Below are 15662 nucleotides of genomic sequence, written 5' to 3'. Positions count from 1 at the left end.
AGGTAGATATTTCGAATCCACACTTTTTCGCGAACTCACAAACACGATAGGTAGTCATAGGATACATTCTGCGTCTTACCATCCTCAATCAAATGGTATGATTGAGAGATTACATCGACACCTTAAAAAGTTCTCTCATGGACCACAAAAATTTAAAATGGACAGAGATATTGCCTATGGTTTTGTTACGATTATGAACTGCCATTAAAAGGGATATAAATGCTACTAGTTCTCAACTTGCATACGGAACTGCATTGCATTTACCGTCTGATCTTTTAAGATACGATTCTATTGTAAATGCAACTGCAACACCCATTTATGTATCCAACATCATTTTAATGATAAGGAAACTTAATCCAACAAATCCCTCTTATCACGGTAATGATAAATTTTTTGTAAATCCATCTTTGAAATCATGTTCACATGTACTTTTAAGAATTGATAAAGTTCCACGTCCTTTAAACTCCGCCATATTCTGGACCTCATATAGTCAAAAGTCGAACAGATAAAAATCTTGTCATTGATTTAAATGGCCATAATGTAACTGTCACTGTAGACAGATGCAAACCTGCTTACGAATTTCCAGAGACATTTTCTCCAAGAGCGACAGCAAAAAACTAGATTGATCTAAATAAAAATAAAAGTCTACAGAGTAGAAAAGAGGCAAGTTTCCACATTTAACAATCGCAAACGGTAATGTCAGTTTTTGGAAGCTATGACCATGATCTTTTATTTTTGTAATCTTTAGAGATCGGCATTTTTCAGATGGAAAAAAAATAACTTAGAATTTCCTGTACCAAGGCATTTCCCCAGGTTTTTTTCTGTCGATTTTTAAATTCCCTGTGTTTTCCTGGGTTTTTTTAGTTTCTCAAGGTGGCGCAGTAATCCTTATGTGAAAAGCAATCTGTACTATCTAAACCACACATTTCTAAAGATTAGCTTCGTTGAAAGTGATTGCAAATTCCAATCAAAATCAAATTGCAATCTCTTAAACTGAAATAGTATATTTATTGGAACCACAGAAATGCAAAAAATAAAGGCATTTTCACCTCTGAAAGGTCATGAAAAGAATGTTGCTTCTATGATGTCGCTCAATATATATATATATATATATATATATATATATATATATATATATATATATATATATATATATATATATATTAATGGAAAGCTATGCGGCATTGAAAAACTTTGGTTGTTTGCTATTTCATAACATGTTAAATGGCATACAATTTTCAATAACAATATATACAATGGTATTCCTGGCATATCAAGTGATTCAATAATTTTGTTGGATAATTAACCAAAACAATCCTGACATTCTATTCAATGTTGAATAGAATAATATTTTTAAGTTCTTAGATGTCTTTATCCTTGACTGCAACAATAGTTCATTCATTCAGTCAATCCTGATTCTTATAATTAGTCTGAATACTAGGTACTACTTTTGAAAACTAATTCTTTTGACATCTTTAAATTGCAGAAGTTATGAGGCAGTGAAATCTGTCTTGACATCAGATCAATTATCACATTTCGTACCCAATTTTCAGAAACTGATGCGATAATATATCATCTGATCGATCGTTTTGCAGTTGTACATGAATATTTGTAATTAATTCCAACATCTATATGTATTGCCCCCAAGGGGAATATTTCCGGCAAGTATTTATTTCATCCATTGATATTGATGAAGGAATTATGGTAATGAAATCTCCAACAAAAATAATAATAAATTCCCAAATAGTCAGATATTTCCATGCAAATCTTGCAATGATCAATCAAGAACGTTTTTGTTGTATAAGGCCATTAAGAATTCATCCCTAAAAATAAATGTTCATTTCTGTAATACTTTTCATATACCAGATGCTTTGAAACTGTTGCATATGTTAGCTTCAGTAAATTATATGTTCAAAGGCAATTTCAAAGTGGAATTAGCACTTCTTTCACCTAATAATAATGTTGCAACTTGTTCAGAGGAGGCAAGAGCTAAGGCTATGTCATTTTGGAATCAAATTGTTACCAGAATCAATCCAATTAGGAATGTTAAACCATTTTGCCCTGACACATCTTCATCCCTGAAACTTTCTCCTGTCTTATTACAGACAACTTTCTTTAATTAAATATCTGATTATACTTTATGTCAAAAGATATGTATATGCAATATTGTAATTTTGTTCACAATGCAATTCTACATAGAACGAAGCTGCAGCAGATCGATTTGGAGATGGCATTCCCAGCTAGTTAAAAACTTTGTTCACAATTTCTAGCAAAAAACTGCAATCATATTTAATGCTTTGTTATAAATTTCTGCTGTCAAATCCATGTTCATATTTGAACTTTCTTACACATTCAATGGAAAATATCTTTATCCATGCACGATTCATATTTCTCCTATAACTCTACTGGAGAGGAAAGGGAGTAAGCAGTCAACATAACTGCAAACAAAGCTCGAATTTGATTTAGATGTGATGTGTTGCAAGCAAAAATAATGCAAATATAGGATGATCAACATTTATGAGGCTTGAATTGTCCTTTTTCCTTGTTATTTCCAGGTTTTAAAATAAATTTTCCTGACTTTTTTTTGGAAATATCTAAAATCTTCAGAATGATTGTTTTATTTATTTATTTTTTCCCCCCTCTTATGTATTGCATACTACATTCTCAATAGTATACAAAAAATAGTATTCCTACTCTTTCTTACTAAAATTAATGCAGAATAAAATTTTAATGCTTAGAAAACAAAAAATTATTTTCAATCATTAGGTTTCATATAAGCATAATTTTCATAAACATTTTCCTAATTTTTGAAAACAAACTAATCAACATATACAATATACTAAAAGATGTGTGCTTGTCTAGATGGGCTTTTCTCAAAATTAACTATCCAAATTTATTCATGAAGGATACAATACAAAATCACATGCATATCAACAGAGCACTTAAGGATGAAATAATTTATTTTCTTTCAGTATAATTTTCCTTATTTGTACTGTTTACAAACACCCAAATTATAACTGAATAATATCACTAACAGAAAGTTATCATTTAGTAACAAAATGGCAGCCAAATAGCTACCTCAAAATAATAGCATATTAAAAGAATGTTTATATTTACATATGGAAAAAGAAAAAAAACTCTTACTCTCTCTTGAATTTAGAAATATAAATTTTTTATATAAAGGGGAAGGGAATATTGATCATTTCTTATGCACTTTAATTGTAAGACTCAGAAAATAAAGGCTCAGATGAAATAAAATACAAAGTAATATTTGGTTATCATGGTATAAACCATTCAATGATTACTTGAATGGTTAAAAGCAAGTAATTACAAAGCAAGATTTTTATTTATTTTTACCCATTCATAAATTTTACATCGATTTCTGCAACTTCTGGAAGCTTTTCAATCACCAGTTTCATTTTATTCTTTTGTAACCATGTCATTTGCAATATTGCTCTGTGTTTGTTAGAATCTTTTTTTCTTCTTCTTTTTTTCTTTTTTTTTCCCCCTTTTCTTGCTTTTTATTATTATTATTATTACTCCTACAGCTGTATAATATCTCATGTATGCTAATTTAGCATACTGAAACAAATCTTATGAAATTAGAGTATTTAAAACACTTCCACAAAAGTTTATGATGCCATACACAGTTCTTAGACCCATTACAGAATCTTCTTTCAGATTTTGATTTGTGCAAGATTCAGATTCTTATTTATATAGTTATAGATTTTATTTATATAGTTGTATGCAGTTAGCAATTTCAGATTTCACTGAATGAACGAAAATTCATTTTCATTCATTCCCATTTAACATATGCAAAGTTAATTTCTAAAATATCTCATTAATAAACTAAAATGAAATAAAATACACAATATGTAAGATACCCAACATCAATAGGTAAAAAACTAGTATATATTTCAAACCATTTATTCACTTTAAACTGATTGGCATTTATACAATCTGTATTAAAATCCCTTAAAGTAATGATAATTAAGGGAATGGCTGAAAATTAATAACTATCATTTTTTCTGATTCATAGGTTAAATAATGCATAGGTTACTTAATACTATCAATCAATTACTCTCACTATATTTTAGATTAACTTAACTCATTCACCGATTTATTTCTGTATTATATGTGCACTAATAATTACATTTCTTATCTTAAATTCAGCTATGCTGTAATTTGATACAGAAATTCTATGAAATCTATAAATATCAATAATTTAAGCTTTAGCTGAATAAAAATTATAATTTATTTTGATAACAGAAATTGCCCTGTAATCAGATTGTAGAAAAAAATATTTTAGTGACTAAATGATGCCCATTAATAATTTAGTATAATATGACAAATGTCTAATCGAAAATTATAACAATTAAGAATGTGAATTGATACAAACAATCAGAAACGTATATTTTCGAAATATATAAATATAATCTCTAAACTCTTAATATTTTAATTACATTAAATATAATAGTAATTAATTAATTAGATTAGAATTTTAAAAAATAATGTATTTTCATTGAAAAAAAAAGACTTAGATTTACCGTGCTCTAGCAGCCACTATATCAATTCTAAGCTTTTTAGTTGCAGTTAAGCTTACATTTTATAAATATATAAATGCAATCACTAAACTTTTAACATTTTAATGATATTAAATATAATAGTAATTAATTGATCATGTAATAATTACTTAGAATTTTAAAAAATATTGTACAAATTTCATTGAAAAAAAAAAAGACTTATTAAATTTACCTTTTTTCTGTATTTGATTTTTCACAGGAGCACTAGCAGCCACTGTGTCGATTTTAAGCTTTTTAGTTACAGTTGAGCTGGGCTGTCCTTTTCGTCTTGAAGACGAATGTGATGTATCAACTGTAATTTCATCCATCGCTTTTGTAATTTCTTCATTTTCTAGTTTAATATTAGCAGTAGTTTCTAAAGCAGAATTGCCACTGATATGCGCAGGCTCTTCTTTGATTTTAAGTATGTTAGTGGAAGGTTTTACAGATGTCGATTTTCTTTTGGCGACAAATTTTGTAAGTCTAGTACATGTATTACTAGACAAGTCCGCTGCTGATACTTCAGAACACATTTCATTCTCTTTACTAGAAACTTCAGGGGAATCATTATTAACAAAATTAGAAATAACATTAATTTCTGTTGAAACCCTACCACAGGATGGATTTATGTCTGTGTCAACAGCATGTATTTCTGCAACTGTCTCAAAACATATACGTTCATTTTTATCTGAGGTTTTCACTGGGAAAGATGATTTTGCAGCAGTTTTCCTACCTCTTTTTGAACTATCCATTTCATCTTTTTTATGTTGTTCTTCAGACTGAGTAGAATCAGTTGATTCTTTCCGTTCAGAGATATACCAATTTTTTGAACTACTAACAGATTCTAAATCATCTGTCTTCTTTGCAACAGATAATTTAATTTTAGGACAAGACTTTCTTTTAGGTTTACGCCCCCGTTTTTTCTCTGGAATTTCTTCAATTTCTGAAAATGAATAATCTTTTATGTGAGATGAAACGTCATCAATTTTAGAATCATCTAATGCATTCTGAAGGTTATTATCCTCAGAATTATGATTCTCTTTCGGAATTTTTTCAACAATAGTTGCAACTTTATAGGAAGCACTATTATTAATTGAATCATGATATTTCATGCAAGTATCGTTTATTTCATTAATATTTTCAGCTATTTTATTATCATCAGGATTATGGTCTTTTTTTTGTATTTCATCACAAGGTATAATTTCTTTGGTTTCTTCATCTATTACATGAGCAAAATCATTATCATGTATTTCTTCAGAAACAGATGCATTTCCTAGGTCGTTTCCAATATCTTCATCTATTACATGAATATGATCATTATCATGTATTTCTTCGGAAACAGATGCCTTCTCTAGGTCTTTTCCAATGTCACTATCTTCAAGCATAGCATCATCAAAATTATGCTCATTCATTTTTAAATTTTCAGTAGCAACATCAATTTTATTGCTTTCAACCACATCATTATTAAGATCATATTCTGGAACTTTGTGACAAGTTTGAATAGCTTCATGGCTTTCTTCAATTATTATATTACTATCAGGATTATTAATATTCTTCTGTATTTCATCAGAAACAGAAGTATTATTACAACTATTGTCACAGTAAGAATTAATTTCAGGTTTATCATCTTGAAACAATGTATTAACATTCGATTTACAAGCAAATTCTTGTACATTTTCACATGCAGAAGCAGTATCTTCTTTAAGAACATTAGTAGTATCTACAGACTGAATATGTTCTAGAATCTCTTCATCAGAAGAAATTTTATTTTCATTTGTTATATCCTCAGATAATCCATGCACTGAAACACTGGAATTTTCCGCTTGAAATTTCTCTCTCAGATCTAAGTCAGCATCTTCAGAAACATTGTTCAACAAGTGTTCAGTAGATGGCATGACTAAGTTGGAATCATTTGAAATATCTAAATCATTTTCTTTCAAAATATATGATGAAGAAAGATTTTCAGAGATAGGTGTATCAGTTTGTTGTTTATTATAAGAAGAATTTATTGTCTTTGATTTTTCATTTTGAGATATATCTTCCGGTGTTTCTACTTTGCCACTAATGCTGCAAGATTTTATTTCTTCGGAAATACAAATATTATTCTCACCATGAAGAGATTCCTCACTTTCAGTACCTACAGAATTTTCTACAGAGCTATTATCAATTCCATTTGAAAGCAATTCATTTTCTTTCAATATATTTTCTTTTAATGAGTCATCAGACTTCAATTCTGTTGGGAGAACATCAGCATCGCATTTATGATCTTCTTTAACTGGAGTATCCATTTTATGACTTTTTGAATCTCTGAAAGTAGAATGAAGATTTGTGTTATTTTCTGATACAAAATTTGGATCAGTTTCATTATCTAACAATGTAAGGTTAATATCATCAAATGGCATTTCCAAAGATTTTGATTTCTGTTTAGGAGCAGGTCGTTTAAATAAAACTTTAAGAGTTTTTATCCGTTTCTTTGTTTTAGATCGAACAGGCAAACTCTTTCTAGTTTGCTTTGGTACTTTAGAAACTGTTTTTGCTTTAGATTCATTTTTAGATCTCGTACAAACATTCTTAGAACTGGAATGGTTTATTTTCTCAGATACAGAATTTTCTTTCGTTTGCAGCTTTTTATTAAAAATATTTCCACCTGTAATTGTCTTTATTTCCTCTATGATATCAGAAGTTCTGGATGATTTTTTATTATTATGCATCATCTTATTATTGGATGGTTTTTTGGAATTAACTTTAAATTTAGCACGAATACAACCAATACGTTTACTTTTAACAAGGGCTACAGCAGTTTGACCTTTTAACGTTGACTTATGTCTATTACGTAAATTAAGAATACTAGTCTTTGACTCCTTTACAGTCTTAACTTTTTCTTGTGTATCATCCTTTGTAGAGTTATTTAACTTATCTTCATCATTTTTTGAAGTTGCATTAGAGAGATAACTAGTTTCAATTTTTGAAGTTTTGGACAAACGTGGTTTATTTGTTGAATGACATTTCTCTTCAGATAATTTCAGAGACTCTGATGAATTTTCAAAATGTATGTCTGCTTCAGCTTTCTTAAAGACTCTGTTTCTTTTATCTGAGTTAGTTGCATTCTTACTAAAGGAAATGTCCATAACTGTTTTCTCAGAAGATATATTTGGATTTTCATGCACAGAAGTAGTTTTTGGAGAGTCTGTAGGTTTTTTACGATTGTGAAGAGTGTTAACATTTAACTTTCTATGTTTTCTTTTGGTATAGGATAACCTTTTCTGTTTTGGATTATTTTCTTCTTCCCCCTCAGACGCAGACAAAGTATCTGAATCATGAGGGGATGGAATTTTTTTCTTGCTACACTTCTGCTTAGAAAATATTTTATTTTTATACTTCTCTTCATCTGAACTTGACACAGTACTGCTTTCTTGAACAAAATTATGATCTGACTGATAAGTTTGTGAAGACTGCAAAATATTATTTGATGCATCTGGAAGACAGTTATCAGAAGAAATATCAATGCTATCATCAAGAGAATAACTTTCATCAGTAAAATCATCATTAAAAAGCATGTCATTTAAAGTTGTATTATAAGCTTTACATTCTACGATTGCACTATCACCCCCACGATGTGAACGAAGATTATTCTGCTTACTTTTTGGTTGCTTTCTAATTTGTGATTTAGAAAAGACACTTGTAATTGCATCAATCATAGTAGATTTAGATGAGATTATTGACATATCTGTATTTAAATGATCATTTGTTTTATTAACATCGTTTGAAGAAGTTGTTTCCTCATTACAATGAACAGAATCTGTCATATTTATTGAGAGCAGCTCTTTTTCTACTGTAATGGGAGAACTTATCTGATTTATCGCTCCATTGAGAAATACAGATTGTACTGGTTTTACTGATTTTAAGGGAGACTTGATTGGAGAATGTATCTCTGTTGCAGTACTATATAATTCTGGTGGATTAAAAGCATTTGCTACAGGTACAATATCCAATGGAACAGTAAGAAGTGGCTTTGGTTTTACTGGAGATGTTGGATCCTCAACATAGGGTTGTATGACAGTATAATCTTTTAAGAGAACAGGTGAAATTGTCTCGGTATTTGGTTTGGGAAGAATTGGTGTAACAGGCTTGCTTTTTTCAGTTTTTGTAGCAACAAAAGTATTAGGAGACACAAGTTGAAATGTCTTGGAACCAACAGTTACTTTGTTAACATTTGTTATGATAGGGAATTTTTGAGATTGAGCACAGAATTTATTCATTTGTAATGGGGATGATGCATGTACTATTTTAATTATTCTTCGACTTCCAGGAGGTTTAGTTAAACCAGGAGGTGCAGGCAGTTGGAAATTCTCTGGTTTGACGAATGTAGTTGAGCCTCCAGTCAAATTAGCAATTTCAGGTTTCCAACTATCAGTTTTGATAATCAAAGGTGAAGAGTTAGCTGCTAATGCATCAATTAATATGCTTCGAGCTTTATTAACAGTAGCCAAATTTTGAGAATTGGAATCACATCTATTAAAACTAATTGGCTTGTTTAAAAGCTTAGGTACTTTATTTGCCGGAGATTTGCACTTCCTGGCAACATTATTATTTTTATTTAAATTGGTTTTAGTTTTAAAATGATTATTTGTAGGCATTATTGGCCAATTTCTCACTTTGATGCTATTTGTTTTAATAAAATTTTCAATGTCTAATCTTTCACATTTGACAACAGGATATTTTCCAAACACCTCCATATTATTTTTGTTAAAATCTTTCAGTTTAGAAATATTTTTATATTTTTGAAATAAATTTGCTGACTTGGTGGATTTTGCTTTGTGGTTTTTATTGGGTGAAGATTTCACACCAATAAGTATGTTTTCTTTGTGAGGACTTATATTATTACTAACAATGTCTGTAAGAATTTTAGTCGAGTCAATTGATGTATTATTTTCAGACAAAACATTTGGAGGCATTTCAGGCATTTTTTCTGGTGGCACTGGAGTATTATTAACAGTTTCACTAATATCTAAGCACTTTTCCGTCACAATTGTTGGTTCGTTAACATTCAAGTCTTTTTGAGAGGGTAAATCGTCTATTGGAACTGGAGTTGGATCTGCTAAGGAGCTTGTAACACGAAACTGAGAATGACAGTCAGTTAATGTTGCACCTGAATCTGTTAAATTTTCAGAAGGTTCAGTTAATAATGGATTTTCATTTAAAAATTCAGATAAATCAATAGTAACTTGCTCTTCATCAACATCGTCTAGATTCTCAGAGAAATCATATTCTAGTTCATTTTCAGGGATATTAACTTCATTTTCTAACTTTTCATCTTCATTTGGAAATACAGGTTCAGCAGAATCTACAAAAGGTAGTCGTCCTTTTGTACGTCTACGACTATTAGTAGGAACAAGCAAATTCGAAGCCAAAAAATCCATTTCAAACTATCAGTTTGACACTGCAAGGAAAATAATTTGTGACTATTTTACTGCAAAAATTATTTCTACAGCAAATTGGAAACATAGTATAAATAACATGCAGTTTATAACATGCAATGAATTTCACGAGTCAAAATTTAAAAAACACACACACACATTTGATTTTTTTTCCTGCGTAACTTATTTCATAAAAGTAAAATATTCCATAAATGATGCTTTTTTTGAAACAGAAAAATATAAAACATAAAACCAGCAAATTGATTTTCAGTTAATAAGGTTTTTGGAAGAATTTATTAAAATAAAGAGATTTTTTAATTGAAAGAACAGAATTGTTTAAATTTCTTATAGCAATACATTAAGGGATTAAAAGAACAGAATAAACTGGATACATTATTTAGTTGAAATCTAAAGCAGAAATTTCATTAAAACAAGATAGTATTCTAAAATTTAATTCAGTGAGATCATTTCATTATGGCGCTATAATGAGGACAATTTAAAACAGATTACAATTTTGAACAGCAGTCGTACAAGCATGACACCTCCGAAAAAGAGATTGATATTTTTCCCAAAGCATCAACTTCATTTTTTTAATGTTTACATTAATTCATACATTTTTAGAGTCTCTCTCTGCTTCTTCACTAAAGAACACTTGCAAAAAAAAAAAAAAAAAACTAAACATTTTCTCCCTAATTCTGTTTGCACTTTTACCATGTAGTTTATTTACTTTTTTTATTCTGGAAATAAAAAGACGAAAAGCAAAATGGGAAAAAGAATAATAATAACTGAATAATACTCAAAATTAGCACAAGCTCTTGTAAAGTATATAAACAAAAATTATTTCAAAGTTATTAATTTATTAATATTTTAAGACAACAATTCTTGAATTATTTGAATAGTAAAATAATAAAATACAACTCTGCTTTATTTATTGATGAATAATTTAATACATCTTTTAGGTACTAATTTGCATGCTTATATAAAGTTTTAAACTACAAAAAAACGTTATTAAAACTTACCACAGAGATAATATACTGTTGGTCAATCAAATATGCTGATCGCACTTGATGGAGAATACAAAATTTTATTTCTGAAAAATAATACATTAAAAATAAATCAACAGCATAAAAAAAAGAGTATAATAATAAATAAATCATTTTCAAGCATTCTGAAAAACTATATAAAGGAAAGAAATTCAAAATACAAATGATATTTATTATAAAAGTATTTCTCCGCAAGGAAAGAATGACTGGTTAATGTTTTATTATAAACTTTTTAAATTTAATTCTGTATCAATACCTGAAAAGTTCATAGTCACATTTTTTTTAATCTGTATTTTTACAAATTACAATTTAAAATAAGTAAATATTTTAAATATCTGCTGAAAGCAGCTGTGCAAAATAATCCTATTGTGCACTAAATGACAACTATCAAAATATATATGCCAAACATAAAAAGAGAAAAATAGACATAATATAAATAAACTTCATATAATTATAAACAAACTTGCACTACAAAAAAAAAATCAAAACTTCTATTTTCAAAATAATACAGTTGAGCATATTTATTTATTCTTATTAAAGTAGAGTGTTAAAATTGTAATGAGTTTTGATTACAATATTTCAAACTCCAAAAATGCACATAAGTTTTAATTATTTCTTAAAATGCCATTATTTTTTAGAAAAGAGTATTGTTTTAAATATTATATGTTCATAATAATTAGAATGGCTGATGGTGAAGGTTAAAGTTATCCCATTTAAGATAGCACTTTTTTTTCTCCCCCCCCCAAGACCATTTCTTGAAACTGAAATTATTGAATTGCAATCATTGCACACACAATTTACCATCTTCCTTTATGGTTTAGAAATTCTTTGCAAATATTGTGCTCAATCTGTTTCGAATGAGCTCAACGAGCACAAGTTGAATTTTTGATTTTAATAAATTAAAGTTTTCTTAGAAAATCAGAAACGGTCTTTGAAATCATTAAGCCCTGTCCAAGAGTTTAGAGATTTCACCACTATAACAAGATTTGAACAATGAGGTATTAAAAAAAAAGAAAACAAAAAACTAGCAAAAGAAGTATTAATTATCTAAATCAAGTATTTAATATTTGTACAAGAAGTTTGAGATGATGTACTCTGATCAAAAGCATAGTTATAAATAGGAAACAAAAACAATGGAACTTTTCTTAATAAGTAAAATTCACCCCTAAATCTTGCTTTAAATGTGAAATCCTCAGTAAGAAAAGCACTGTTTTCTATAGGAATCAATGTTAAAGTACTGTAATGTATTCTATTCCAAATAATAATATCAAATTTATAACAATATTATTTATAATATTATATATTACATTTGTCTATCGCTATATTTTAAAATTTAGCAGAAATGAGACACACTATTAATGGTAAATGAATTTGTAATGTGCATAGTTGTTGCTTGACAAGGCAATGTTTCTCAATGTATCACACATTACTTTGCCATGTTTTCAGTAACTCCTTTATTTCACTGAAAGGTTGTTGTTCTGTTGAGGATGTTATAGCCTCATCTCCTACAAAATGTCTTCTGTAGCTTTTTATTATAACACAGAATGCTCTATAAGCTCTTCCGATTTTCTGGCTAAGTTCATCCATTAGCTTATCATTGTTCAATGCTATCTACCTATATTCTTATAATCTTGGCCAGAGATACAATCTCATCGATTAAAACTCCACTCACTCAAACCTTCAGAGTTGCATTTGTCAACACTATCAAGCCAAAATTTCTTCCACTCAGAAATAAAGATTCATTTTTAAAAAGTACTCAACATTGATTGATACACCAGATAATCCAACATGTCATATCACAATGTCTCCTCCTCACTCATCTTGTGAAACTTCAGTCATTAAAATAATAATTTTTCTTATATTTTGCTGTGCTCATTAAGACAAGTGTTACTGCAGAAGGAAATGTAACATGAGTACAGAAAAATAAATGACATATCAAAAGAGATTATGCAAGGATTGAAATGTAATGTAAAAGCTATCAAAGTTTGCCATCATGGTTGATCAGCTGTAGAATGAACAAACGAAAAAAACATCTGTAAACAAAATATGGCAAAGCATTTTGCCTTTACAAAATGCATTTTTGAGAGATTTATAATTCTGCAATAGCATTTTAAGATCAGATGAATGCAAGTATAAACATTTCAGTCAAAAAATATTCAAGGGATGGAGAAACAATGAAGTAAGTACTATAAAAGATTAATGTTTTTCAAACAGTAAAAACATGGAAGTGATAGGAGATGCTTCCCTCAAAAACTGTTTACGAAATTGATATGCTTAACAGTAAAATTAATGGAAGTATATAAGTCAACATTCTATCCCATAAACTTTAAAAAAAAAAAAAAATCGAGCACAAATTTACGAGATGTATTTATTGACAGTACATCTTTCAATAAGACAAACTCAAAACATTTGTCTGGAATTATTTCTATATTAAAAAAAAAAAATCCTATTTTGAATAATTATAAATAATGCATAATTCAGTTATAATGTCCTTATTCTGAAATAAGATACAATTTGAAAGACTTTCTTAAAAAAATACATGAATAATATTAATCTAAAATAATACATTAATTTTTATATAAATTAATATTAATATTAATTACAATTAAAATTAATACATTAATTTTTTACAACAGGAAAAGTAAAATTTTCATTGGTGACTATAGAAACAGCAAAAAAAAATTCCCTAACTCTTCCTTGCCTAAATACAAAATGTTTCTCTAGCTTATTGCTACTAATTATAATAGATTCTTAGCTTTCGCCTTACTCAGAATCACTTTATGTTTGCAATGTTCATTATTAAAAATAGTTTTAAATTATTTAATGTGAAAAACTACATTTCCAAGTAAAAATGAATGAACATCTTTAAAAAACTATGAAAACGGTATATTATATTTCTTATATGGAGTAAAATGTTAGAAATTCTAAAAAAATACTTTGTTTCTAAAATTGCATAATAATTGTAGGAACTCTTTTGCATTTACACTTTGCACTACAAATTATTTTAATAGTAAAAGTTATTATGATCTTCGCTCAAAATTTTAAAACAATTGAATAGCTAATTAATGCATTTTGCAAAAATATTAGAATTGCATATTGAAGCATAAATATTAAATATATATATTATATATGATTGTATGCATCTAATAATATATATTCTAGCAAAGATGTAACCAAAACAAATTGCAAAATATTACTTTCAATCTTTTTTTATCTTCAAAAAATCATAAGAAATTACTTCCTCTAATAAAAAAAAACTTATCCTTTTATAAATAAATAAAAATATTTTATTACAAATAATACTTAATGAAAAATACTGATTTAAAGATAATAACTAACAAATGCTTACCTATTACAATTAAAATGCAAAAAATGTACAAATAATTAATAATTTCCACTTGTCAGTTGTAACAGCAATCAAAAAGAGCCAAGAAAAATTTCTGCCAATTTGGCAATTTCAATGGTCAAACTATATAACATGTGATTCAAACGCTCAAACTTTTTCACAATAAATGATAATGAGCTTCAGTATATTTTTATAATTTGGCAAAAAATTTTCTTAGCGCTTTTTCAGATTACCACTCAAATTAGGAAAAAATTCCCTGTGTTTCTCCTGTTTTTTACACTGTAAGTATATTCAAAATACTTCCACATTCCACAATTTCTTTCAGCAAAATCAGGATTAATTTTTTTTATCCAATTTGTAGTGAATACGGATTTTGAACAGCTCATTGTTTTAAAAAATTCTCTAATCTATTCTGAATAAGCTCACAGTTTCTCAAATGATAAACCATTCAATAAACTCACGAGTGAGAGACTAAATACCACTGTTTTGCAGATTAAACTTTGGTATTCCTGCCAGAGAAATGTATTCTAATCTTTCACACAATTACAGAAGTCTTGTGCATGCTCATTAGCTGCAATTCAGGAATCATGGAAAATCTAGACTGATCGATACAGAAGAAAGACGGAGAGAATAGAAAAGTTGCGAGTTCCTGCATTCCACAAATGTGAATGGTATTATTTCGTTTTTGACAACGATCTTTTATTCTTGGAAAAGTAACTAAGCTTAAAATTCCCTATATTGTTTAGGTTTTTATAAAAATGTTCACATTTCCCTTCAATTTTCCTTCTTTTTTTTGTCGCTTTTGAAATTGCTTGTGTTTTTCCGGTATTCCAGGTTTTTTCGGTGGTGTGGCAATTCTTTTCTTAAAACTGAATTGTACCCAAAATTGAGATATCAATTATTAGAATACTAATAAGAAATACTTAGTTTAAAATAACCAGTTCTGCTTTAAGTTGATGAAAAAGTCTTTAAAACTTTGAGAAATTTGGAAGTTTGCAATTACTTCAAGCCTTGAACTTTTTTTTTTTTTTTGCTTTTATTCTTTTGAGCCAATACTCTGTTTCCTTCTTCTCTTTCCAAATTTTCACATAATTTTTCTTTTCTTTTCACTTTTCAAATTTGGCTCATGAATTCCTCATACTTAAAATCAATAGTTTTTACACTTTAAAAATGCTTGTTCCACTATTTTATGAATGCTATCAAACAATTATTTTTGAAATGAGCATTAATTCTTTCATATTCTCTATAAACAATGAAATCGAAAATCCTCTGTTAATACAGTTACCATGAGAAA

At 28.3% G+C, this 15662-nt stretch overlaps 1 protein-coding gene across 2 annotated transcripts in view; it reads right to left on the bottom strand.

The window, feature by feature from the left end:
* The window catches only part of LOC129954480 (uncharacterized), a 74601-nt gene that overhangs the window by 55213 nt on the left and 3726 nt on the right, over positions 1–15662 (bottom strand). For both annotated transcript variants that reach the window (XM_056068146.1, XM_056068145.1), the window contains exons 2-3: positions 10999–11069; positions 4756–10002 (exon numbers count right to left, since the gene is read on the bottom strand). In XM_056068146.1, the coding sequence (XP_055924121.1) occupies positions 4756–9982 (5227 nt within the window). In that variant the 5' untranslated portion in view covers positions 9983–10002; positions 10999–11069. The remainder of the gene's footprint in view (positions 1–4755; positions 10003–10998; positions 11070–15662) is intronic.

This window comes from Argiope bruennichi, chromosome 2 (assembly GCF_947563725.1).
Source record: "Argiope bruennichi chromosome 2, qqArgBrue1.1, whole genome shotgun sequence".
Taxonomy (NCBI): domain Eukaryota; kingdom Metazoa; phylum Arthropoda; class Arachnida; order Araneae; family Araneidae; genus Argiope; species Argiope bruennichi.
This window is presented reverse-complemented; position numbering and strand designations above follow the sequence as displayed.